The sequence below is a fragment of the Stegodyphus dumicola genome, chromosome 6 (assembly GCF_044657685.1).
Source record: "Stegodyphus dumicola isolate Sdum_Otavi_A_Nest chromosome 6, ASM4465768v1".
Taxonomy (NCBI): Eukaryota; Metazoa; Arthropoda; class Arachnida; order Araneae; family Eresidae; genus Stegodyphus; species Stegodyphus dumicola.
The window spans coordinates 155,528,338-155,555,428 of record NC_140773.1 but is presented as its reverse complement, the minus strand read 5'-3'; the positions used below and the strand labels follow the sequence as shown (position 1 = coordinate 155,555,428).

The 27,091-nt window shown below is 33.6% G+C and overlaps 1 protein-coding gene across 3 annotated transcripts in view; it reads right to left on the bottom strand.

Moving 5' to 3' along the window:
- The window catches only part of LOC118189660 (prolyl endopeptidase FAP-like), a 529,287-nt gene that overhangs the window by 257,885 nt on the left and 244,311 nt on the right, over nucleotides 1-27,091 (bottom strand). The window contains exon 1 of one of the 3 annotated variants that reach the window (XM_085819073.1): nucleotides 3,578-3,712. The exons of the other annotated variants lie outside the window; for them this stretch is intronic. Coding sequence (XP_085675199.1) covers nucleotides 3,578-3,658 — 81 coding nt within the window. The 5' untranslated portion in view covers nucleotides 3,659-3,712. Of the gene's footprint in view, nucleotides 1-3,577; nucleotides 3,713-27,091 lie in introns of those variants that run through there. 3 annotated transcript variants of the gene reach the window in all.

The following is a 27,091-nucleotide window of genomic DNA, read 5'->3' as shown; positions in this document are numbered from 1 at the left end:
TTCTCGCTTCCCGGCAAAGCAAAAATACACAAAAAATCTTCATTAAAAATTGTAAAATACAGGAAAACATAAAACTCCAAATACAATCAAAAACAGTTTTAAAAAAAATCACAATTAGAATTAGAGTTTCTACACCAAAATAAGCAGTTCTTTCAATGGGTAAGAAGACAGATTTTTCGATTGCAGAAAACTGAAAGTTTACTTCTGGTCCCACTCGGCAAAAAGATACTGAAGTTGCTGCACAAATTGACTTAATTCACTATTCTACTATGAGTTTCAAATTTAGACAAATGGCGCCTTCGTTAGGTTTAGTCTCGCTTAAACAACTTTTAAATTGTTGATAATTCTGCAACTATTGCATGCAGATTAACTTAAAGGCATAAAAACCTTAATAGGGTCATAAGAACAACACAATGCAACACTTTTAAACCAAAAAGGTGCGTAATTTACCAACATATGAATAAAAAAAAATAGATTACCGAGACGGATAACAGAGTAGGAATATATATATATATATATATACATATATATATAGATATAGATATAAAGATTTTTCTCAGCAGATTTTTATACTTTTAAGCAAGGAGGTTTTGAATATACTAATTTATAATACTATTTTTCTAACTAAAAATGTTTTTCGTTCATGATTTTAAATTGAATTTGTGTTCCTTGGAGATGGTATATGGAAAGTTTTCTTATAAATTATTATGAATTATTGGTTTATTGCTTTGCAGCTTTAGCGCAAGTCATAGGCTTTTTAATTCACTTTTAATTACTTTTATTTTGAAATACATATATACAAAATTTCAGCGTTAGCTGTAAATATGTTCTGACGTTGCTTTTGTTTTTGAGTTATAAAATATGATCGTTGAAATACGATACCTGAAATTTTTTGCGATTAAAAAACTTCCTTTACTTTGTATAAGGAAGTAAAAGGAACCAGACTGACTAATTGTATCTGCAATCCTTCAAGATAATTTGCAGCAGTTTTCCTTCAAAGCTAGAAACTTCGAAACGAAATCGAAATCGAAACGCTATGAAGTGGTGTAGTAAGAAATAAAGAAGTTCGTAATTATTGACTTATAAACATATGTATGCATCAAAGAAAAATTTAATAGATAAAAGGAAAAAATAGCTTGTCATTATTTATTGTCATTTTTTGGTCCACCGGGAAAATTTTCGTAATTTATTTATTTTTAGTTTTAGTGGGCTATTATTATATTAGAATTATTTAAAATAAATCTCAGTCTTAAAATTTGGTATTTAGCTGTAAATATGTTTGAATTACAAAGTGCAACTGAATTATGTAGATACCAGCCTTTTCATTTGAGACAAAATCTCTCTCTCTATATATAAGTGTCCTGGAGGGCCAGTCCACCCTCGGATGAAAATTTTTGTGGGGATTTTAAACGATGAACAAATTAATTAACGAAAGACATTTTAATTAGACAAACGATTATTACATAAATTTAACATTTAAGAGAATTAAACAAGTAATGATTCGTCAAAGTTCTTTTTGAACAGAAGCAGCGTCTCTGCTCCCACGTCAATCGTCTATCATTTCAAAACGGTAATTTCCCTAATTTTTGCTTGGCGCCTTCGCAGCTCGTAGAGAGAATGACGTTACGGCATCTGGTTTTCATCACAGCTCCAAGCGATCGGCACTACATATATATATTGGAATTATCTTCTTTAAGTCATTATTATCGCTGTTTACGTACGTTTTGATAAATATTTAGTTAATAAAATAAAATGTAGTTTGTTAATTTTTTTTAAGACCTTTCAATTTCAGTTAAAAAAAAAAGTTCGGCCTGTCAATGCTTTCAGGCCGTTATTTCGGCCCACATGCAATTTGAATTTGAGACCACTCCGAATCTATGCGCAGAGGTTCAACTTTGTTTTCAGTTGGGGCTAATAAAAATAAATAGTTGCAGCATAGGGAACTAGGGGGAAATTTTAAACAATTAAATGGTTTTTCAGAGTATTCCTTAACTTTTACGAACAGTATATAACACAGTCAATTTCTGGAAATATGTACGTGGTTAATATGGGATCAAGATTTTCATTGATATTTTTGATATATTATGCATGGACAAAAATCCATTCTCATCAAATAGCATTTTCAAAAAAAAAAAAAAAAAATTGTCATCGAAGCTGTTTATAAAAGCGTACACGTAATTTAAATTTTTTTTCTACTTTTATTGCATTCCAAGTGTCTAATAAAAATTGAGTAATAGTTTAAGATTGAAAATTCAGGCATGGATTTTGCAAAACGATTAAACTGCTGTGTACTTTTCAAGTAAATTTTCACGAAAGGTGTCCTTAAAATTATTTGAACATGAAAAATAATTGAAAAATTATAACGTATAATGTAGTAGCTTTATCTTTAAGTAATAACTAACATAACTGGAAATTTATTTAAAACACGAAAGTGAAGAAATCACTCTCATTCAAGTGGTTTGTTTTTATAGATAAAAGAAGACTATATTGTTAATTCAAAACATAAAAATGAGCTTAAACGAAAATTCTTGAACTCGATACATATATTCACAGCAAAAAATTTTGAATGTGAATGAAATATCCCAAAAATATGTGGAAACAAACAAGAAAAAGAAGGATTATAACATAATGTTATAGGAATGATATGGAAAATTTCGAATAAAATTGATGATATTGTGAATAAGTTAAAAAAAGTAAAAAGAAAACTCCATAAACAGGAAATTCATTTCGTTATCCTTTGGAGTATTGCTTCCAAATGTTTTAATCTCGTGAGCCACATGAATACATTTCCGTTGTTGAAATAAATAATCATAAATCATAATTTAAATAAATAATTTTAAATCACAATTTAAGTAAATAATTTTAATATCAAAAGTAAATATTTTTTAACCTTAATTTTAAATGAGTCGAAATAAAATAAAAGTGTTATTTTATATCTGAAAAAATAAAAAAAAAAATAAATATTATTGTTACACAATTTAATGTTCAGATCTGATTGAGCATCAACATCTGGAAGGGGAATGTGAAATTTATTTTACAGGGGGGGAGAACTTTAGTTCAGAGTCTGATGAAATGTTCATACAATTCTTGTTATTGCTGAACGCATTTAAGACTTCTTTTTCGGGGCATCATTTCCGACAGAAAACTTTCTTTTAAAAAGCAGATATCCAGCATAAGAATATTTCTAATCATTATTGTAAAAAAAATTCGTTGGCACAACAATAACTTTTAACCAGAAAAAAACAGGAATTATTTTATTCTTATATTAAATAAAAATCACAATTTAGGATATTAAAAAAAATTACATTATTCTTATGTGTTCATAAGGGCAAGATATGCTAACATGTTTTAATACCTATAGCTGAGTCTGCTAAAATGTTTAACTAGAAAATCAGGAAGTTCAGAGATATACCGAAGGATATCATAACAACAAAGAAAAATAAATTTCACGCATCAAGGAATAGCAACTTTCTTGCGGAGCGCTTTTTCTGCTACCTGCCAAGCAAGGTAAAATGAAGGAAAAAATGAAAAATAAAAGTCTAAATATGTTACTGTTTAAGTGCATAAATGAGCTTACCTCATCGTTAAGTAGGCCATGCTTGTCATCTTCTGATATGCATACTCGCGTATAACGGTTTCTATCTGTTGTAAAAGGCATGGGTCAGCGCGAACTTTTTACTAGAGATGTTCAAATTTACACTCGACAATAAAAGTTCTCAATACTAACTACCAAATAAACTTTATAACTGCTGCCGCCATCTAGCGGTTTTAAATATTCCAAATGAAATTTTACCAGAATTTCTGCTCGACTTTAAAAATAATTGAAGATGAAGATTTTATTTTTAAGTGCAGTGCAGTATATGTATTATAAATAGGAAAAGTGCATTAATATATAAACACAAATATTAAAAGCCTGCAATCAATTTTTCTGTATAAATAATTTGTGCTTCCGAGCTTTTAAACTATGTTATGTGGATCAACTGTCCTTAACCCATCAATGTTTTTATCCTTGATACTAGTTATGTGTTACAAGCTCCACCTATATTTGCATCAATTATTAAAGCTTCTGTCGCTAATAATAATTCAGACCAGCTGTTTCTATGATTCTTAGTTATAAAATGATGAAACTGTTTATAATGAGCGTTACAATATTTTCTGCAAACGCAAAAATTTTAAAGATTTATTTGGATGATTCGATTGAAAACGTTTAGATACGAAAATTTGACACTTGAGCTATGACAAAAGGAAAATTATACTTTTAATAAATTAATAAATTATGTTTATTAATGGCGAGTACTTTTTAAAGCACACTATTTTATAAACTAAATATACGTCCACTTATTTTGGAACTTCTAAAATGATGAAATAATTTTGAAAATCCGCATAAAAGTATCCATCGCTTTCTCTGTGTAATTCATTAATTCCATTCCAAGCAAAGTCTGACAGCTTCGAACTCACGATATTTTTTTAAAAAAACTATATTAATTTCTTCATCTAAAAATATATAGTGATAGAAATTAGCTGCTAAATTCTGTGATAAAGCAAATAAAAATATGTAAATTAAATGTGTCAATAAAAATATGTCAGTGTATTTTTCCCATTTTTACTAAAGTTCATGCAAGAACATGTGTGTTCTTTTCCTCACTATGAATTTACTTAACAAAGCAAAAACAAGGAAGAAATTTACTTTTTTGAAAAATGTAGCCAGAATTCAGCTAAATGTTTTAAATCATCTTTTCCATCTCTCGCCAACCTGTATAGATAAGTAAGGGAGCTGAATGTTTTCGGTCCCAAAATTCAACAGTGAGTTTTTAGTAAATAAGCATAAATTAGAATTCTGACAACATTTTTTTAAAATTTTATTTTATTTTATTTATTTATTTATTTATTTTATTTATTTTTTTTTTCCAAAAATCCTATTTTCCGTATTTAAACTTTCTGCATTCATATAAAGAATTTATCATACTTTAGGTAAAGTTAGACAACCGAAATTGGTACTTGAAGCCCATAATAGTTTTGTAGCAATCATTGCAACATTTCGTTGCATATATAAACCCTAACATAATGTTGTAGTTAAATGAATATTGTTTACCGATACTTAAATATCGAAGGGTTACATGTGTAAATCAGAATGAACTTAGATTTGCTGATACTACAGAAATAATATAGGAGAAAATTAAATTACTGTATTTTCACTTTAAAGTATTTATTTTAAATATATTATAAACATTCGGTTTTCTTCAATTAAAACCAGTTAAATTATATGTTATTCAGCTAGCCAATAAAATATAATTTTAATAAAAAAACAAAGGGTCAAACATTTTCTTATGTCAGTATAAATTAAAAAAAAAAAAAAGCAGTTTTTACACATATCCAATTATACATACTAAAATATAATTCGAAACTTCGTATTACAGAACTTTCTGTTTACTGGAACAATAAATTAGATTTCGTTTACAAATGATGGACAGGAAGTGATATACTTAACTTACAGCTCGTTGCTATTTAAAACATAGAAATGATGGGAGGTATGTGCTGACCACATTATATTTTTAGGAGAATGCTTCAAATTGCAAACTCATGTTGAAAAAATGATGCACATTTCATGCTATATGCTAATAGAGGATTAAATGTACAGCATAAATTACACACATTACCTGTATGTATTTAGCATCTAATTTTAACCGATATCGTTCTTTTTGAAGATAAATAAGCAGCCATACGTTTTTTTCAAACTAATATGGAGATTAAGCTTGGCAAATTTTTCTTGTTAATCAGATCCTGATATTTAGTTGCAAGTAATTTTGAAAAACAGAAAACAGTTTACCTGTAAAAAGAGTTTTAAAATTTCTTAAATAATTATTTGCGATGACATATGATTAGGATGAAATGATTAAAAGGTAAACTCGGACTTAAGTTGCAGAAAAAAAGGGGGAAAAAGTAAGATGAAGCCCTTTTTATACACTCTACGTACTTCTTTCTTGAATCTTCCGTTAATATCGAGTTTTAACAAAAGTTTACGGCAACCACAAATATCTTCTGCTCAAACAATTCGTGTTGGCGTATTTAATGACATTTTGCCAAACGATTTTTGGTATTTGAAAGAAAGAGTCTTGCTTTAGAACGCTGTGAAATCTATAAAAAATATTGTTATCATTAAATGCAAGGGGTCTGAAATGGAACTATCCCGCTACCAGATTAGAACCATCATTTACTTCCAGTTCTGTTGCAAAATGTCAGTTACAGAATGTCACCAAATCATGTATACAGTTTTAGATACTAATGTTGTGTCATATGACACTGTCGAAGGTTTGATAACGAAAGTTCAAAACCAAGGACTGTGACATTCAAGGAACTCTGGCATTTCTTGAATCTTCAACTACTGATGTTGTAGAGGGCCGCCTTCGAGAACTTGTTAAAGAAGATCAGTATGCAACCACTCGAGACCTTGTTAAGGAGTTATACGTTAGTGCCATGTCCATTAGTCCCGATAAGCACTACATAAACTTGACGTTCAATCGCTGTGTGCCGTACGAACTGAACCCAAGCAGGTAAGGACAGACGTGTTCGGGTCTGTATTAATCTGCTCGAATATCAACACAAGAACAAGATTGTGGACAGGATTGTCACTTGTGATAAAAAGTGGATTTACTTCAACAACACAGGCAGGAAAGGGGGTTGCTCTGTCCTCTGTGAGTCCACCGGCAGCGTCGCAAAGCACTATTTGATTAACAAAAAGATCATGCTTGTAACTGGTTGGATTGCCGTGGTTATTATCCACAAAGATTATCTGGAAAATGGTAAAACTCTCGACAGTAAGGTGTACAGCAAGATGCTAGTCCGTGTTGATGCTGCTCTTAAGCAAAAACGTCGAAATTCTGCACAGGACGTCCGAAATAAATTTGATCTGTTTTTGGACTCGCGGCCATCAAGTTTCTAGGCCGAAAGCGTTGGAGTACTACCAAAACGTTGACATAAAATCATAGATTTGGGTGGTGATTACTACCTGCACCAAAGATAGTGCTTTCATGTTTTTTTTCTAACTTTATTAATAACCTTTTTGGAGGAAATCTTTCGTTACAACCATGTATTTCTGAATGCAGAAAAATTGCATGAAGGAAATATATATCATGCAGTAGTACAGTACCCGATAGCCACTGTTTCTTGTTATATCTGGAAATAAAGAACCATGAGAGTAATTCAGAAATAATTACTATTTATCCTATTTAATTATAAGTTGGAAGGGTAATTATTTCCTATCCGTGGATAGATACAATAACTGCGCAATGGTTGAAAAGTATTTTTTAATGTCATCTTATGACACATTATGTAAGTCTTCTCCATAGTGCTGCTTCATATCTCTCAGCACTATATTTATCCTACAGCTTACCTCATAGTAACTGCTCTATTTATGCTCAGCGTGCTATAAACAGGTTGCGCACTAGAGTTAAAAATTTATGAAAACAAAACTGCTACTGAGATACTGAAATCGTAGTTGTAATTCCGTTACTAGTGCATGCACAAGAAATATTTCAAACATTGAACAGCGCATATCTTAAAAGCATCCTAATATTATAATTAAAAGTTACTTCTGTAGTAATTGCTTAGTATTTCATGCAATAGGATGTAGCATGAAAAAATTTTGCAATGTAAAAATTCCTATATCAGTCACAGATTATCCGTTTGTTTTCAAAAAGTTATTATAAGGTCGACTGGAAAATTCTGTGCATTTGGGAAGTAAAAGAAAATAATTCATTGTTAATACTTTTAATAATATTCATTGGACAGTATAACTTCCATCGTTACTTATGACCTCTAGCAGCGTGATGGTAATTCGTAGATAACATTTTTGAAAAATGTCTTGTCCTCAAAGCTGGAAAACTCAAGTAATGCTTGGCTGACATCTGCTCCAGTTTTGAATTTTTTCCCCCTTGAAAATATTGTCCATGGAGAGAAACATTTGATAATAGGAGGGTGTTAGGTCTGGGGAGAGTAATGGACTCGGCAGAATTTTCCAGCCTAGCTCTGCGATTTTCTGAAGAGTCACTAAAGGAGTATGAGGTCTTGGCATAATTATGATATGCTTCCTACTAAACATCGACGGCATTTTTTTCATTCATCTTTTCTATTGAACATAGACGATCTTTTTTATTTAAATCATCGATTTGCTGACAGTATCTTTCGAAATGAGTTTTTCTTTAGGTTTCAAAAGCTTCTAATATACCGGTTCTTGGACGACCCACCATATATAGACATCATTATTCAGGCTTAAACTCGGTTTAGCCTTGGTTAGCTTCGATTAAGTCGAGAGGGCAGGCTATCAGGGTTCACAGTATGCTCTTTTTCTAACGATGGTTTCGTAGGTAATCTACTTTTCATCCCCAATTATTATCCGGTTCAAAAAGGGTTTGTTCTTACTCGAGAAAACAGAGATGTGCATATGACGACTCAATCATGGAAATTATTCTCATTTAACTCATGAGGCAATCATCTGAAATACTTATAACCTATCCTAGTTTTCGAATATGGTCCGAAAAGTTTTATTGACCAAAAAAAAAAAAAAAAAAAAAAAAAAAAAAAAAAAAAAAAAAAAAAAAAAAAGCTTTTCTGCAATCTCCGATGTTGTCAAAAACGGATCTTGCTCTAAAATGGTATTGAAAATATCACCATTGATTAAAGATGCCGCCTTGAGCAAGGCTTATCATTTAAGTCGGAAACACCGGCTTCAAATTTTTTGAACTATTTTCTACACGTTATATCCGAAACTGCATCTCCACCAAAAACTATCAATAAATCTCGACACTCTTCTGTAGTAATTCTTTGCTGGTGGATGAAGTGAAGAACTGCCGTGCGTCGCTGTTTTCACGCTCCTCAATATTCGCCATTTTTCGCGTAAGTCCTCATAATTAGATTGAGTAAATCATATCATACTATTTAGGAAGCCAAGACATGCGTTTTGATATATGGATTAAGCCTGTACCATCCATACGTAAAAAGTTATTATTTAATTTCTAGTTTACTCGTGGGAGCCCATTGTGTCCGCCATTGTTCATTCAAAGGAAGAACAACATGGCTTTTTAGTCCATCATTTACTCTCAAAATTTATATCACCGGACGGGCAATCGTGTCAGGTTTTCCTTGGAACTATTTTCGTAGTGATCAGATTATTATTACGTTAATTACGTAAGATTATTTAGCTAGCACGTGGTGTGATGAGTCATCTGTAAAATTGCAAGCACATGCGATAGTAGAACTTCAAGAGCAGATCCGTAGGAATAAATCTTCAGCTCTCCATACAGCAGTACTCTGCATGGATCTCAAAAATGCGTTTGACTCCGTGTGGTGGCCTGGTATCTTTGAAGCCTTGCGCAACATTAAATGCCCTCAGAACATATTCAAGCTAATGAATAGTTTCGTAACAAACAGAGCAACGATAATCATCAACAACAACTGTATAGTAGAAAGAAGAATAACGAGGGGCTGTCCACAGGGCTCTTGTCTAAGTGCAGACCTGTGGAACATCACCTTCAATTATATCACCTCGTACAAGTGACCGGACCATACAAAGCTCATCGCCTTTGCTGACGATGTGGCCTTTGTAACAAATGGGCATTCAAGAGACATACTAGAAAAGAATAGTAACGAGACTCTCTCCATATTCCATTCCATCTGCGTCAATCAAAAACTAATAATTTCAGAGCCCAAATCACATATTATTTTATTTCCAAAACCGGGCAAATCGCTACAAAGGCTACCTTGCATTAAAATCAATAATAGAAGAATCAAGATCTCAAAAGAAATCAAATTTCTTGGCCAAAAGTTTTCTTCGATCCCACACCTCATGGAAATTCGGAGGAAGACCCAAACTATTTCTAGAGCCCTCGCAAGGATGCAAGGCACAACGTGGGGCCTCAAGTCGAGGATGCAAAACATTCTTAATAATACCTTGATCGAAAAAATAATCCTCTACGGGGCATCAGCATGGACTCACCCTATGACAGTGAAAAAGAAAAGACTCTTAGCTTCGATCCAACGCCCCTTTCTCTTACAAATAGCAAAAGCATACAGAACTACCTCAACGGCAGCTCTCTGTGTATTAACAGGAATCCCATCCCTCCATCTGAAAGCAAAAGAAGATGCAGACTTAGCCACATTATTCCACCTCAAGAAAAACATAGAGGTAGAAGATCAAAACCTGTGCTTCCTTGATTTTGAACAGCCACGAAATCCTTACCTAAGACACCCTGCAGTACATGCAAAACTCAGAATATCTACAAAAGAAGACACCCTCAGTATACCTTCATTTCCAGTCGTGTACACAGATGGGTCAAAGTTAAACGAAGAAGTAGGATGCGCGTTCTTTGCACTCCTCTTAGAACAAGAAACAACAGAATGGAAAGGACACCTAAGGAACAACAACAGCGTTTTCCAAGCTGAGCTTTCAGCCATAAAACACGCTATTCTATGGTCTCATCAAAAGCATCTAACATATGTTACCATCTACAGTGATAGCCAAGCGGCAATTAAAGCTGTCGATGATGCAAGAAACAAATCATCAATAGTGCAAGATATCTACGATTTATTATCACAGCACAAGAGAACATCTATAAAAATAAAGTGGGTAAAAGCGCATGCTGGACAAGCCCAAAATTAAAGGGCAGATGCGCTTGCTAAAAATGCAGCTCAAGACCCATCTGTACCTCCAATTCATGTCCCATTCCCTAAATCGTATGTGAAACATATGTTGAAAAAAATTACATTAAAAAAAATGGCAAACTGAATGGGAAAATGCAGAAGTAGGTAGAAGGCTTTTCAACTTCTACAAGAAACCCACATATGATCCAATCTTTTATAACTTCTTCATCAACATATTCTTATCTGGACATGGTCCTTTCCCCACGTACTACTTTGCACGAAATTTGAGCGATTCAGACAAGTGCGTATGTGGGGAAAAGGGAGACCCAGAACACTATATTTTCAAGTGCCAGCTCACAAAAGAGCTACACTGCAAAGAAAGGTCACAAATTACGCCTGAGTACATTAAATGCATGCTAACGATACCTCAATTACAACAAAAGGTTTCCTTGATTATGAAGAAACCTTCCGCATATAAAAGAGAAGACATATGTCAAGATGCTATCACATCTGTATATACCTCTCATTCTACAACTTGCAAAAATAATGCAAAATTTCAGAAATATTGCAAATGTCTGAAACAGGCTAAATACGGTATAAATAGTTTTTATAAAATAGTTACATTAAGAATTTGGACTGTATTAGAAGATGAGGGGGGAAAATCTTGTAATAATTAAATCATTAATTAAAAAATAATATAAATAATATACGACTCTATTAGATATATTAGTGTAAATATAAGTATTATGTGATTTTCTGTATTTATGATACATTAATTTACAAAAATAATAATGTAAGACTTCAGTGCTGATGCATTTGTGTGTAACAAGTTAAAAAAAGGAAAGGAAATGTACTAATAAGAGAATTCGCCTTAGTAATTTAACTAAGTATAATAAAATGCACACAAAAAAAGTTCTTCAATTAGTTCCTTAAAAGGATGTTTATTTTAATTCGATGTAACTAGATACATTAATGTAAATATATTGTTTGTATGAAGTACAATGTACAATGAAAGTTTGTATGTATGTTCGAAGTAATTATGTTATATCAATCTGCCATAATCCAACTTTTGTTAATAGGTTAATTTCTTTGCAATAATTGTATACTATGTCTTTGTAATTGTATATTCAATACGTAAGTCTAATATTAATGTAAAATTACTATGTAAATGTCTTGGTAGGGTAGCATCCGATGCGGGCCAATTAAAAGCCCAGCGGGGTACAGTAGCAAAGAATCTCTCTCTCCTTAGAGATTCTTTGACAGTAGTGCGGCGGAGCAACACCTGTAAAAGTCACTGACGAAGTTCTGGTGCTCCGTCCACTTTTCCCTGTCCCTGTCCCTGTAGTAATTCTTTCTTGTTGGAATTCGTACAAAATACAGTGTCGTAAATGAACGTTCAGGCCACGTTTACGCGAACATATCTCATTTAATAATGATATAAGACACTTTTGTTCCAGTTAATTTAGAAGAGCAGATGATTGTAAATTCAGTGATAAAGATGGACAGACATATTTGTCTCAAATGAACATCTGCATGTGTGTTGAAACTTGAAAACAATATTTGACAGAACTTTCCGGTAGACCTGCATTCTTCTTTTAGTGTTCAACTGATAATGAACTCTTTATGATTTGCTGTATTATTTTAGATTAACCTAAATTTCATAATACATTTTTTGCACAGTCCTCTTCCTTAAAAATATATCATTAATGTATAAAATAATCCCCGACTTCCTAACTGATTTGCATTTTGTATCAATATTTATATATTATTAGTTGATACAGATTTTTCATGTCCATACTTTTGCTAAGAAATTGGTTTTCCTCAAAACAATTCACAAAATAAAATAAGCTTTATTGTTAGCTTTATTATAGTATTATATATATATATATATATATATATTATTTACTTATAAGCTTTATTACCTTATATTATTTATTTTTTCAATCAGAATAGCCATTTTGCTTCTAGTTCGAATGAATATATTTCATACAGAATCTATAGTATTTTCTGGGATAGAAGACAACAGATCCTTTATCTTAAAATGCTCTTCGAAAAAATCTCACTGCTTTATTTGCACAGCTTATCACTGAACAAAAAATATATTAAGGTATGTATAATTTATCATTTATTCCTCAAGTTTTATTTTAAAGTTTGTTATTTAGATACGTTAATTATCTCTTCTGACCTTTACGATACCAAGTTCCATTTCAAGGGAGTCCTCTTTGCAAGCTCTTTCTTCAGTTTATATAACGCCTTCTAAATTGCAATACAATTTTATTTGTAAGGCATACAGTGTGTGAAAAGTTCTAGAATCCAGTTCCTACAAAAGCGAAAACTGGTGAAAACAACTTTCTTAGAATTCAATATACAATGTGCACATTTAAGAACAGGTACAAAACAAAATAAACAGTCCAGTTCTTGTATTTCTGTTATTGACTTATTTAGTTATGTCCATTGTTACATTTGTTTTAGAAACTTTTTTCTTTTCTCTGCTCTCTACTCTCACCCCTGAAATTGCTGTATCAATAATCAGAGCTAAACAATGAAGTCAAGTAATAGAAATGCAAGACTCATGTAATGGTTTTGCTTCAAACCTGTTTTAAAATGAACTCACTGTGCAATCTTTGTAAACCAATATTTATATAACTACTTGATTCTTTTACAACACTTATATATTGGAATATTCTTAAAATCTCTGGTTATGGGATTTAAATCTGTTCAGTGTTATTAAAGTAATCATTTTGAAAATTCGGCTTCACTTTAGGGAAGAGAAAGTAGTCTGAATGTGCCAAATCTAGTGTATAAGTCGATCTATGAGAACTGTTTTTATTTATTTACTTATTTATTTATTTTTTGCGCTACAAATTGTTCACAGGCGATGTACAAACCTGTACACTACACCTTTATAAAATATGGAGTTCATTGCTTGTCTCTCAGGAACAAATTTTTTTGTGAAATATTCCTGTCTAAAAAGAAAAAAAAAAACTGTACTTGAGATTTCTGAAACCGAAGCTTTCGACTTTATGACAAAAATTGCTGACTACATCGATTAACCGCAAAGATTAACTTAAGCAGACAATATTTTAGGAAAAGCAAATGGTCATAACAATAAATGCTGTCATGTATCGTCTGACAGATTTGCTGGAATTTGCTGTTAGTTCTAAAACATTATATTACACCCGTGCTTAGATATTTTTTCACCTGAGGCAAAAAGGTAAATATGCACCATTATATACAATCAAATTATCTATATATCTATACTTTTATATTTAGCAATGTCAGCTATACTAAATCATACACTTATAATATTTGCAATATTTTCAAGTATTCAGAAAACCAATATATGTGATAATTTAAAATTTTTAAATGAAGACATTAAAAAGTACCTTCTTGCCAAATAGCTAATAACACTGAAATGATATACATTGAAGTGCCACTGAATTAGGGATAGACATATGCAAATTTTGTAGCACTACGTCTCATTTATGTTCAAGGGAAGGCGTTGTAATAACTGCATATATAGTTAATATTAACTGGTTGTTGTTAATCAGTCATATGGATTGCCAGTATGAGTAAAACTTCTGATTTAGACACCTTCGATCGCAAACAGATAATAGGCGCTCAAAGCACGGGCCATTCAATTTCCGAAATCGTCAGAGGGCTAGAATTTTCAAGGTCGAAAGTGTCATGAGAAATACAAGGATGGTGGGGAAGAAACTAGCGATCGGGCAAATTGCAAAGGACAATTAGCCTTGAACGGGCGTGGTGTGAGACAGCTCAACTGTATTGTACATAGCCAGCGAAGCCAAATATTAGCTCAGATCACCATCCAGCTGAATCATGGCGCCAGTCGTATAGTAGTGCAACGCTCGCTTCACCATATGGGCTTCGGGAGCCATAGACCCATGGGAGTACCATTGCTCAAATGCATGCCATCGAGCTGCACGTCTTACGTGGGCAAGATAACACAGAGAATGGACTCTAGAGGACTGGAAACCAGTAGCATGCAGTGATGAGTGTCGATTCTGACTGCTTAATACCGACGGAAGGATGAGAATATGGCGTCAGGCTCATGAGGCCATGGATCCTGCATGCCAGGTTGTAATTGTACAAGGAATTGGCGGCTCAATCATGGTCTGTAGTATTTTCTCTTAGCGGTGTTAGAGATCCTTAGTACTTGTACTAACCTCCCTCAATATGATTCGGTACGTAGAGTTGCTGGGCGATTATCTCCATTCATTTATTTTGTCATTCACACGGAAATGAAGTATTTCAGCAAAATAACTGCACCTCTCATAGGTGCCGTTGGCTACTGCCTGGTTGGATGAGTATTCATCTTACTTCTCTGTCATGAAATGGCTACCTACAAACCTTGACTTAAATTCTACTGAACACCTTTCAGATGTTTTGGACAAAGGTGTGAAACCACATCACACACCACTATCGACCCTTCCTAAAATATGGACAACTCTAACCAATATTTGGCAAGCCAATCCCGTAGAAAGCTTCCACAAAATTATTGACTCTATGGCTCGTCGTGTGGCAGCCATTATCAAGACCAGAGGAGATCGAACTCACTATTGACTTCTGATTCAATGGTACTTCAGAGTAAAAAAGTATTTCATTAATATTTAAGCCTTTTTTTTTAGTAATTTAATTTTTCTTGACTTTAAAGAAGTAACACTCAGAATGATTTTTTCAAAATCTGTATATTTTATATATCTATTCACAAATCTATAAATTATATATTCTACAGAGAAAAAAGGGATTAAATTAAAGGGAGATTCTGCATTTAAAAAAATATTTCAAGTTTCCTGAAGCTTCTTTCACCTTAACAATAGTAAGTAATTGTCAACGTTAAAAATATTTTGAGCATACTTTGCGAATTCAAGTGTGCTTAAACAAAACTGCATTACTGAATAATCTATAAAAGATCTGGTTTCGGTAGAGATTAGAACCACGGAAATAATTTGCTTTCTAAAAACTAGATATTTCCAATGGAATACATGGAGAATATATATCATTTGGATATTTAAATGCTAAGTTTGAAGCTGGTGCTTTCTAAAACACCTAAGCATCCCTCTCCTCAGCAAAGCAGTCTTCCTGCGCTTTGCTAAAACTAACCTTTAAAATATCTAATTAATATACCTAAATATCAAAACCTTTAAAATATCTAATTCCAATGAAATTATTTTTTCACAGTTATAGGAACTGTCAACCGGAAACTATTTCATATAGTTTTTGATATCTTCATTTTAGTTATTAGACTAAAATATATATTGCAGAAACGTTAGGTATTTTTGGAAGCAGGCAAAATGAAAAATTAGCAACGCCTTCGCCGGGAATCGAACCGCGGACCTCTTAATTACGCGCTGAGCGTGCAGACCACTACACCACGAAGGATCCGTAAGAAGGCGGGAGAATATCTTACAATATAATTTCTTACATTTCTATCATGAAAAAGTATTTTTCAAAAAATTTGATTCTTTTATTAACTGAATTTTGCCAGTTTGATTTATTAACCTTTCTTTTTAACTTATTTTCTTGATTTTTCATATTTTCTTGATATAATCAACTGTAAAATTAAATTTTCCTAAATCTCAAGAATATTTTCTTTCCTTTCTCGAAAAAGAAGGAAGGTATAAGGTATTTATTATGTTTGCTTGTTTAATTCAATGTGGCAAACGTATGAAAGCTATTTGCCAAAGTAGAGATGCTTTCGCGCAGGACTTCCTGAGGGAAACTGGAGATTTGTATAGTGCCATTTTTATTGATTTAAATTTGCTAATTTAAAACGATGCTTGTCGATAGTTTTAAAATAATCAAAGTTAACTATCATAATTTATTTTTTAAATGTATTTCAATAACTTCGCAACTAATTTGCCCCCCCCCCAGACGTTTACTTGGGACAAGTACTTCATTTGTCTCATGCTTGTCCCGGCTGTAGTATACTACATATTAGCTGATGTGATGTTTATTTATGAAATGTTTTTTATGTCATTTCCGTATAAGAATATATGTGGAGTTGATGTCTAATGCACAAATGTACGAAAATTTAAACTTAAGCCTTACCTTTAATTGCAATAAACGCTTGAGACAGAAACATCAAGCGCCACTTACCTAAAATGTAAAAGAAACGAGAAAAACAAATTACTTACAAATAAAACATTACTATGCAAATAAAAAATTCATCTTTTCTTATTTCATAGTGAGAGTTCAGCATATTGTTGAACATACATTAACAACCTTTACCTTTTTTAAAAAACAGAGACTCGCAGAATTATTATTTTTGTTAGTTCACCAACTAACTTATCAAAGATAAAGAATTTAAAAACATTTTTGAATTGTAAATTTCTAGCTTCATTCTAATAAGTCCACTGCAATCATAAATAAGGAAATCACTTTTTAGGATATATAGTGAAGACTGTACATTCTAACTAGACATATAATATTCCGCTTCATTCATTTCAAGTCCCAAAGCCCTCTGACTTTAATTTTTAAACTGAAGGAAAATATAATAATTTAATTTTACCTCCAAAATGTAGAACACTCAAGTACCTACTTTGTGGTTTTTCATTCGCTAGGCCGTCTAATACCAGTCTCTTCCATGCACTACATTTTTAAATATCCAAATTTATCTCAATGTGATGTCGTCTTATGTTTGGACCAACGCGGTATGTAATTGCTTGGTAAATGTTCCTAAATCCCGTAAGAAAATACCTTTAACATGTCTTCTTATGGGATTGAGACTTTGGGGATTTTCGCGTAAGAGAGGGATATTTTGCAATCGAATTAAACTGATTTATCAGAAGAAATATAATAAAGTGTATTTAACGAAAAAAATTCATATATTTTTGTGCCTACATATTGGATACTATTTATCAGAATACATTGAAATTTTAATTATTTTCGATAGGTAACAAATTTATGCTAATCAAGTCTAAAAGTTTTACCATGTATCAAATGACCGTTTAACCTTTATTAGAAATGTGAAACACACTTTTTTATGAATATCGTAATATACTTAAAGGTTAAAGTGGAAAGATATGAAAAAATAAGTAAGCAAGAAATGAGGAAAACTATGGCCAATGGTTGTTCTTTATTATCATAAACAGCTAGTTTTATCTCATGAAAAGTCCTCATGAAAGCAACCTTCGCAAGCAGATTGCCTTCATATGGTTTACCGTAATGAATTAAAAAAACCTTCCAGTCCCTATAATTTGTTTAAATCTAGTAATAGCATGTTTCACAACCGACGACAGTGTCTAATTCATAACATTATTCATGTGCTATAATATTTTCAACTTTAGACATGTTAAAATATTTAGGTTACAATAATATGCATTGCTTCTAAGACAGTCCCGAATGAAAAATGCACAGAAGTAGATCCGTAGAATTTTGTTCTCAGAATTAGAGAAAGCGACTCCAAATTCCCGTTCTTCTGTTAAATATCATGATCAATTTGCAGTGTGAAAAGCATTTTATATGAAAATTACTTATTGAAATATTCAACAATATTTATGAAAAACTGGAATTATTGTTATAGTTAAAAATGTGCATACAGTTTGTCTTCCGCAGAACTTGTAATGTAGCTTGCAAATAGTCAACATATATTCGGAAAGAAGAAAAAAAGTGTTAAATGTAACTAAGAAGCCACATGCGAAAATATTTTGCGAATGCTAAAAAAGTTCGATAAATCACATGACTTACCTTTTGGCAAAGATCGTAAAGCTAATGCAGAGGCTCATTAGTGACCGAATTACGTCGCACACTAGTAGTTCGACCCGAGATGAAATCTCGGTAATTGATTTGTTTTGATTTATTTGATTATGGCAAAAAAACAGTAGGGCTATCTTCCTAAGTGGATGGGATGCCTTCGTGGTGGAAGACAATCTAAGGAAAAATGGCTCGTATCTATGTTACACATGCAGAAAATAAAAACAAAACGCGTTACAGCCAGCCCGTTGGTCTGGAATTGAACCCAAGTCGAACTATCAGTATTCCACAAATTCCGCTCGGCCGTTAGTGCTTCCGAAATCCCGGTTACTTGTTGTTTGCATGGACGTTTCGTCGCTTTCCTCAAATTTATTACGAATATAAGCCAATATCCCTTAAAAAATCCTACACGAAAGCATTCCTTCACTGAATATATTTCCCTTATTTCTTTTCATTGAACTGTTAAGTCCGTACTGATACCCATATCATGAGTTTAACTCTTTTATTTCATACCCGTATTACCTGCTACGTTTTTGTAGAGGTAACATTAGATATGTATTCCGAAGGCCCGATTAAGACAATCTGTGACCCTAGGCTCAGAGTTTCCAACAATGTTTCAATCGCGCAGTTAAGTTTGGGGCCCCAAACACACTCTCAGTACTTCAATCTATGCTATATACATAGTTTAGTTTAGGCAAAGAATATATACAGACGTTCTTTGGTTTTGGGGCCCGAAATGCAAAAGTAAGCACTCACATTTTCACTCCGAGGATTGAATCCGAAGTTTGGACATGCTGCCAGAATTGAGAGACATCTCCTTGAATTCAAGAGGACACCAAAAGCAAGTTCTTAGAGACACAAGGCAAAGGCATTACATGTTTTCTACATTGTGATGTTATTCCCAGAATAATAGTTAAACATATTTTATCTATTTTATCCTTTAATGTACAATTTAATTCTCTACGTTCTACTTCCGTAAATTATGAATGGCATCCTAGATACTTAAAGATAGCCATTTCGTCTTGCATCACTTTATGCAGCACTGAACTCGCGAGGACTTTCTGTGTAATTTAAGTTTGCATGGATTCTATATCAGCGATTTTATAATGAACTAGCGGGCAAGCTCGCCAGATGAGCGGATTGCGGCCGAAACAAAACTGACATGTTCTATATATATAATTTAAAAAAATGTACACAAACTTTTCAGTATTACTGAGATGAGTTCATTCTTTTCAAGCAACACTCAATTCGTAAATAATTTTTTGGTTGCAAGCCAAGAAGCAAAAATCGTTGACACATCAGGTTAATGAGTAATTTCATGTAATATAACAACATTTTCTCAATACCAAATTAAGAATTAATGTGGTAATGGTATATATCGTGTCAATATCCTCACCCAAAACAAAAAAGTTCCGAGCAGCTAGTTATTTAAAAGGCTGACATTAACGAAACATTTTCGACTTTAAGTGATGTCACATGCAATCGCGTGCTTTCTTTAACGTCAAAATATGACCTTATATAATAACAATATATTTAATGTTTGGTAAAGTTATTGTTAGCTCAGAAGGGCTATTAATTTCGTGTTGGCATTTTGCGTCGATTCACTTTTGAAATTGCCGCCACCAAATATTATCGCCCTGTATTGTATTTAAAGAAAGTAAATAATGAAAATCTGCATAAATGTGTGTATGTTTCTCGCATTGTGAAACAACAACGGTACCTACAGCCATAAAATTCTGAAGAACATAAGCCTCCACCCGAATATGGGCATCTGGAAGAACAAATTTGGAATTTGTTTTATTGTCTATTTCATATTTTATAAAGCATTTATGAGTTTTTGATTAAGAAACTCAACGATTTCAAAGCGAGCAATGGCAACACTGTTACGGGAGGGGGAAAAACATTATTATTTTCCAGCGCGCGAGACTGTGTATCGGAAATTCTAAAGGTATGCGCTTTTAAATATTTTGAGATATTGCTGTTGGATTGAATTTTATGGTTGAAGTGCGAAGAACATGATATTTAATAAATAAAGGTAACACACAAAACGTTAAAAACAAACGCCTCTTTGGGCGTAATATAAAATCCGAAAGCTTTCAATTTTTTTCTATTATATATTTTATTTTATATTTTGTAAAACTTACAAATTTTTTATTAACAGGCTCTATGATTTGAAAGCGAGTACTGGCAATACTTTCCTAAATAAAGCAGATTTTTATCTCCAGCGCACGAGACTGTCGACACAAAGAAAAGTGCAAGCGAAAGTTGGTGTTTTTAGAGTTTTTAATGAATATCTCGGTTGATTAAGTTGTACGAAGATGAGAATGGTCGAAGTGACTTCCCACAAATTTTTCGAATCCGGAATATTATATTTAATGTTTAGAAATGGTGTTTTTATTTCATGTTTTGTAAAACTTATAAATTTTTTATTAACAAACTCTAAGATTTGAAAGCGAACAGTGGAAACACTTCGAAAAAGTATATTTTAATGTCCAGCGAGCAAATTGTTGTCACTCTGGAAAATGAATGCGAAAATTAGCATTTTAAAAGTTTTAATTACTATCTTGGTTGATTAAAGTCGTACGAAGATGAGAATAGTCGACATGGCTTCCCACGAGTTTTCGGAATCCGAAAGCAAGTGGGGAAAAAAAGTATAAAATTTCGCTGACACTTTAACTTCAGCGCAATTATGCCTCGTGAATCGTCGAAACCTTATGCCTGTACCTCTAAACTTACTTGTAAATGTGCAATGATGATGCACTAAATGTATCCATCGATCTACTCGAAGGTTTTGACTGAAAAGCAGCTGAAAGTTTGACCTATTTTTTCTTACTACTTTTTATGCATATATTTTCCTTTAACTCTGTAAAAATTAGCCACCAAGGGTCTTCCGTGTATTTTAGAAAAAAATGCAACTGCCGTGAAGTTAATAAAAAACACTTTTACAAGGGCATATTTAAGAGAAATCAGCCTTATGTGAGGATGAGAAGGAAAGGCAAAAAATTATGGAAACTATAGGGAAAAAACTTCATTTATTAAAAAAGTATGTCCTAATTCTTATATTACTGATGCGCTTGAAGTACAAGGAATGATTTATTTCCAAAATAGTTATACTTTGTTAAATACATCAGCTCTCTATTGACACTGCATATTTTTTCCAGTTTTAGGTGGTTAAAATCCTATTTAACATAAATCTGGACTACATGGACTTTCTTTGCTTATTTATTCTTCGGAGTACTTGGCAACGGAGCATCCACGTAATGCGTTCCCTTGACTAACCGCATTCTTTCTCAGCTTCCCTGCGAGACATTTGGTAAAAAGATGCGATTTAACTACTGTATATATATTCCCGCGTATAACGCGCATTTTCAATACCAAAAATAAGATCGAAATTTACGGGTGCGCGTTATGCTTCGAATATAAAAATTATACATTTTAAAATGAGAAGAATGCGAAAACGAGATTCTCACATGTCACTAAACGTTATTTCCGGCTATTCTAGTGATTGTCTAGGACCAAGTTCGCAATATTTGTTGCTTTTATGATTTATTTAACTCGTCTGACAGCAACGTCAGAACAAGCCCACGAAATTCATCGTGGCAAGGAGTGCAAGATTGCGTCTGTCGTTGGCCGGAGCTTTGAGAACCGTACAGACGACAATACGAACTCAACTCCACCCCTAATTTTGATGGAGAGCAGCCCGGGGGACAGGTCCGAGGGTCTGCTATCCCTCTTCCCCTATCACCAAACTCTCGAGAGGTTTTTTTTACGGCTAGCCGCATATTTAGAGTGCCCCCATGCCTCATTATAATATCCGCGCTTTCTCCGGGATTCGAGCCCGAGCCCTTCGTTACGGCAGTGAGTCACTAACCACTATCCAGCTGGGCGGATCGCAGTACTTTCTAGGATAATCTATTTCTTTAGTCCTTTACTCATTTACAAGTACATTCATTCTTTAGTGTATCAATTATTGCGATTTTCATTTTTCTTCCATAACAACAAACATCCTTGCTACAGCAGGATTTGCATTTTAAACTTATGTTTGCTTCTTTTGGCAGAAGCCATATTTACTGCTAAAAGGAACACTAGAACAACTGTATTTCTACTAAAGGAAATGAGATTTACACACATTGGCTAAATTAAAAACCTTTGATATTTCCATTTGAACTCGTGCTAGAGATAAAGTATGCAATTTTTCTGTGACATGGGTTACACGTGGTTAGAATGCTAATATAAGTAAGAGTGTTTTTCACGATGAATGAAGTAAAACGGGAAAAACGACAGGTCTTCTACCATTTGAAAAAGGGCTTATTGTTGGTGACCGTTTAGCAGGGGGCTTCGATTTCGAAGACAGCAAATCTCACTGGGTTCTCAAAAGCAGTCATATTAAAGATTTTCAAAAGTTGAAATCAGAACCCACGGTCCTTATCTAGAAGACGTAACTCCCGTTCGAGCATAGTTGTCCAAGAGAGTGATCGGCGTCGTCTCCGATGAACTGTAGGGCAGAAATGTACTGTGCTTCAACTGACACAGATCGTCAACCAAGGTTCTTCCCAACAGATTTCAGCTCGAACCATGCTAGGGAATTGCAGAGGATAGGAATGCACAGTCGGGTGCCTGTGAGAAAACCACTCATTTCTGTCCGACATGCAAGAATTCGTTTGCAGTGGTGTCAGCAAAGATTTCACTGGACATCTGAGGATTAGAAACGGGCAATATTAGTCAGATGAATCAAGCTCCACTTTATTTTGCACTGATGGAAGACGTCGAATTTGGCGAGAACCCCATGAAGCCATCAATTCATATTTCCTCACTTGACCTGTGCAAGGGTCTGATGGAAAATCATGATATGGGACTTGTTCTGGTGGCATGGAAGTGGGGCCCTGCTGTTCCCCGAGAGTAAACAAATAGCCATGAGATACCTAGATATACTGGCAGATCAAGTGCAACCTGCAATGTTGCATTTAGGCCCACCAGCGGCCGAGCGGTAAAGTCGCTGAACACTGGTAGTTCGGTCCGAGGTTCGAATCCCGCGAACGGGCTGGCTGCATGGGCGTTTTCGTGGTTTTCCCCATGTGTAACGTGTATACGGGCCAGTTTCCCTTATAACGTCCTCCACGAAGGCATCCCTCATCTTAGGGAGATAGCCCTCGAGGCTTTGCCATAATCACACATAATCACACATACAATGTTGCATTTTTACCCTGATGTCCACGGATACTTTATGGACTATAGTTGAACTCTACATCGACTACTATATGATCGTGCCATACATCGTGCCAGAAGTGTTAAAAATTGGTTCGCTGAACATCAGTCTGACTTCACACACTTTCCCTGGCCACCGGATCTTAATTCCATAGAAAATATGTGGGATATGGTGGAAGGACGCATCTAGGGATTGCTCAAAATACCGGTATACCGAATACCAGTATACCGGTATTTGTACAATTTTGTAATACCGGTATTCACAAGTATAAATAGCGTTTTTTGGTATTTACTAGATATTTTATAAATTGTCTCCACTATACGTTCAGGGGTCGCCAACATAGCAAAATAGTATACGTTTTTGTTTCTATGTCTCCCTAACGGACGAAATTAATTAGACTGTGAATAAAAAGTTGCATCGCACAGTCTAGAGAAGTGATGCAATATGTGAATCGTCCAAGGAGGCGAGCCAAAACTGTCCTGTCCTATTACAGCTCAGAGCGATTTCGCACACGCGCAGGATTCGTAGTCTGATATTCGTATCTATGAAAACAATGTTACAGTTGTGAAAAAAGTGCGTAATATTTCTAAATTTTTTAAATTGGTGAGTTTGTTATTCACATTGTATTTGCACCAATGCCGATATTGAGAGTGAAAAGGAATTGTCTCTTGAACAAAAATTAGAATTAGCGATAACTAAAAAAATTTCAATCAAACACAATACAATACAGAAATCAGTTATATCCAAAACCATCTGAGGAGAAATCGATTTATTTGAAGATGAGGTATTTATAGCTAAATACTTGGAAAAGTATATCGCGCATTGCTAACAGTACCACCAACTAGCGTAGATGCTGAAAGAGCGTTTTCGACAGCTGGTAATGTTTGCACAAAATTACGTTCCAGGCTTAATGACAGTACAATTGATGCATTATGTTTTTTTAAGACCACATTTAAAAAATTTGTAATAGTACCACAGACTGAGTAGTGATTTTTACACTTTTTTTTTTGATCAAATACATAAGATGCTTCTTTTCCTTTAATTTTTTATGATTCTTTATATACTGTTATAATTTACGAGTCAGAAATGATATTTTGTGATATTTGCTGTCTCTAATAAAACTGGCAAATAAAACAAAGAAACATCTGTGTTTTCTTTCGTTTTCTAAAATTCCTACTACCGGTAATAAAACCTGTATTCCTGTATTAAGATATAAAAAATACCGAATACAGGTATTGAGCTTTCGGTCCGAAATTGCAATCCGTAGACACATCCGATAGCACTCTCTTTTTCCATCTAATTTACAAGATCTAAAAAAGCTGCATAGCCAATGCATGGCATTCTCTGGACGTAAATGCACTCTAGAAGCATTTAAACTCGATGCCCAAACAAATCAGAGCAGTTATCCGTGCAAAAGGTGGTTCAATAAAATATTGATCTTGGGTTTCTAATTCATTGTTCAGTGTGCCTTCGATGTTCACTTAAAAATCACGAATTCAAATGACTACCGAAAGTGCTTCATAATTCCGCGAATTCATTCGGATCGGAAGTACATTCGTATCCTAAATGATGTCCCCCTTTTCTCGAAACATTAGAATAACATTCTATTGTACATCTACATTGAATACAATCTTAAATCATTGCAGAATTACAGTATAATTCGCTAATAATGAGAACTTTTACTTAACGAGAACCCGGATTTGACGAGAAAATCGAAAATACTTAATGGGTACAATGGTAAGTCTATGGGAGCGTAACTCGCTTTTAAAACGAGCAAACCACGGTTATAGGTAGCAACAATTTTGTGATTCATAAAATTTCTATTAACTTCCACCTCTCTAGCATAGCTAATATTTTCTTGGAAAAAAATTCTTTGACATTCCGAGGTCAATCGAAAGTTAGTTACGAGTCATAAATCCTACGCATACGTGACGGCGGCATTTTTAACTTGGAGAGTGATCAGGATTGATCTTTTAACACCAAAGTTTACAAGTGTTAGCTTATGGACCAAGGGTTAAACAGAAGTTTTAAATCATCAGAAATTTAGTAAGCACTTGATTTTGATGCTTCTCGACAGAAGAGAGAAAATAATGCTAATGTGAACTTACTCGGAGCGATACGTTTAATGAACGTTCCATTACCAATTGCTTAAAAGTAAAGTTGGATTGGACATTTCTCAACAGCGGCAAATCACTGAGGAAGACGTATTGGAAAATTTGCAAATGAGTAGAGCAGAATTTGAAAATGCTTTATCTGTTGAAGCCAGTTTTACCACTTCCGAGATACCTACTCACGGGGATATTGTAGCTGAAATTTAAGCTAAAGCAGAAGTAAAAATGAAAGCGGAGATGGTAATAACAAATGTGAAGAATTTCAAGCTGAACCGCTCCCAACATGCTGAATGGCTTTTGAGTGCGCAGAAAATCTTCAAACAGTTTTAGAAGCCCAGGGGTGAAAATGACGATTTTTTGGAGTCACGAGTCTTCTCCGAAGAACAATAACACAAGAAAGAGATAAGGCAGTTCAAAACAAATTAACGAACTTCTTTTGCACTGTACAGAAATAAAAATAAATAAAGTATTTGTAATGTTCTAAGTATGCATGAATTTTATGATTTTTTTCACGAATCCGTTTTTTACAAGCACTGGGTTATAACGAGAAAATTTCGCAGTCACTTCATGGTTTATAAGCGAGTTTGACAGTGTATACTGCCTCAAGCATTTCCCTCTCTCCCACACATATTGTTCCCCTTAAGTCTTGTCATTTCAGTACAACATTGTACGAAAGACTGGAAAAATTCTTCGAATGAATGACTTCAAAAGATAAGAATACTATGCATGTTATATTTCAGGTTTCTTCGTAGAGAAACGGGTGTGCGTTATACGGCGAATATAGTAAAAATTTTAAAAATGTAGGCTGAAATTATAGGTTCGCGTCATGCACCGGAATATACGGTAATCAGACTTCTAATGTATTATATGGTAAGGCGTTGAAGGCTTTGAAAGATGAAATATACATAAAAAAAAAAAACTATGAGTCATTCTTTGCCTTGCTAAATGCTAAATGCTGTTTCTTTTAATCAGAAAAAATGAAAACAGATTTAAATAATACAGAATTAATCAAATAATCTGACACAAAAATCATACATTCTTTTAATATTTAAATTAAAAATGGCGACAAAGCTATGAGTTTCAGAAAGCATTTAATAGTGCGGATGACTGTGCTGGAATTTATATTGTAAAAGGGGTTCATTAATGCTAACTTACGAGTATTTTATACTTTGTTGAAGGAAAATAATTATATCAGTTCATTTAAATTCATAGATCTCAACGAATCAGCACGCAGTGAATGAAGGCGTTTGTTCTAACCATACAAATCTTGTTGTTATCCTACCTCCCACCTCTGTCAGTTGTAAAATTGTTCGGATTCTGAACAAGTTCAGTTTTCAAATTTTCTCTCTTCTATCGGTAGAATTCATTATTCGGTATTTAATAATTTCACTCTGATTTTCTTGGAGATTTCCTAGCTTTTATT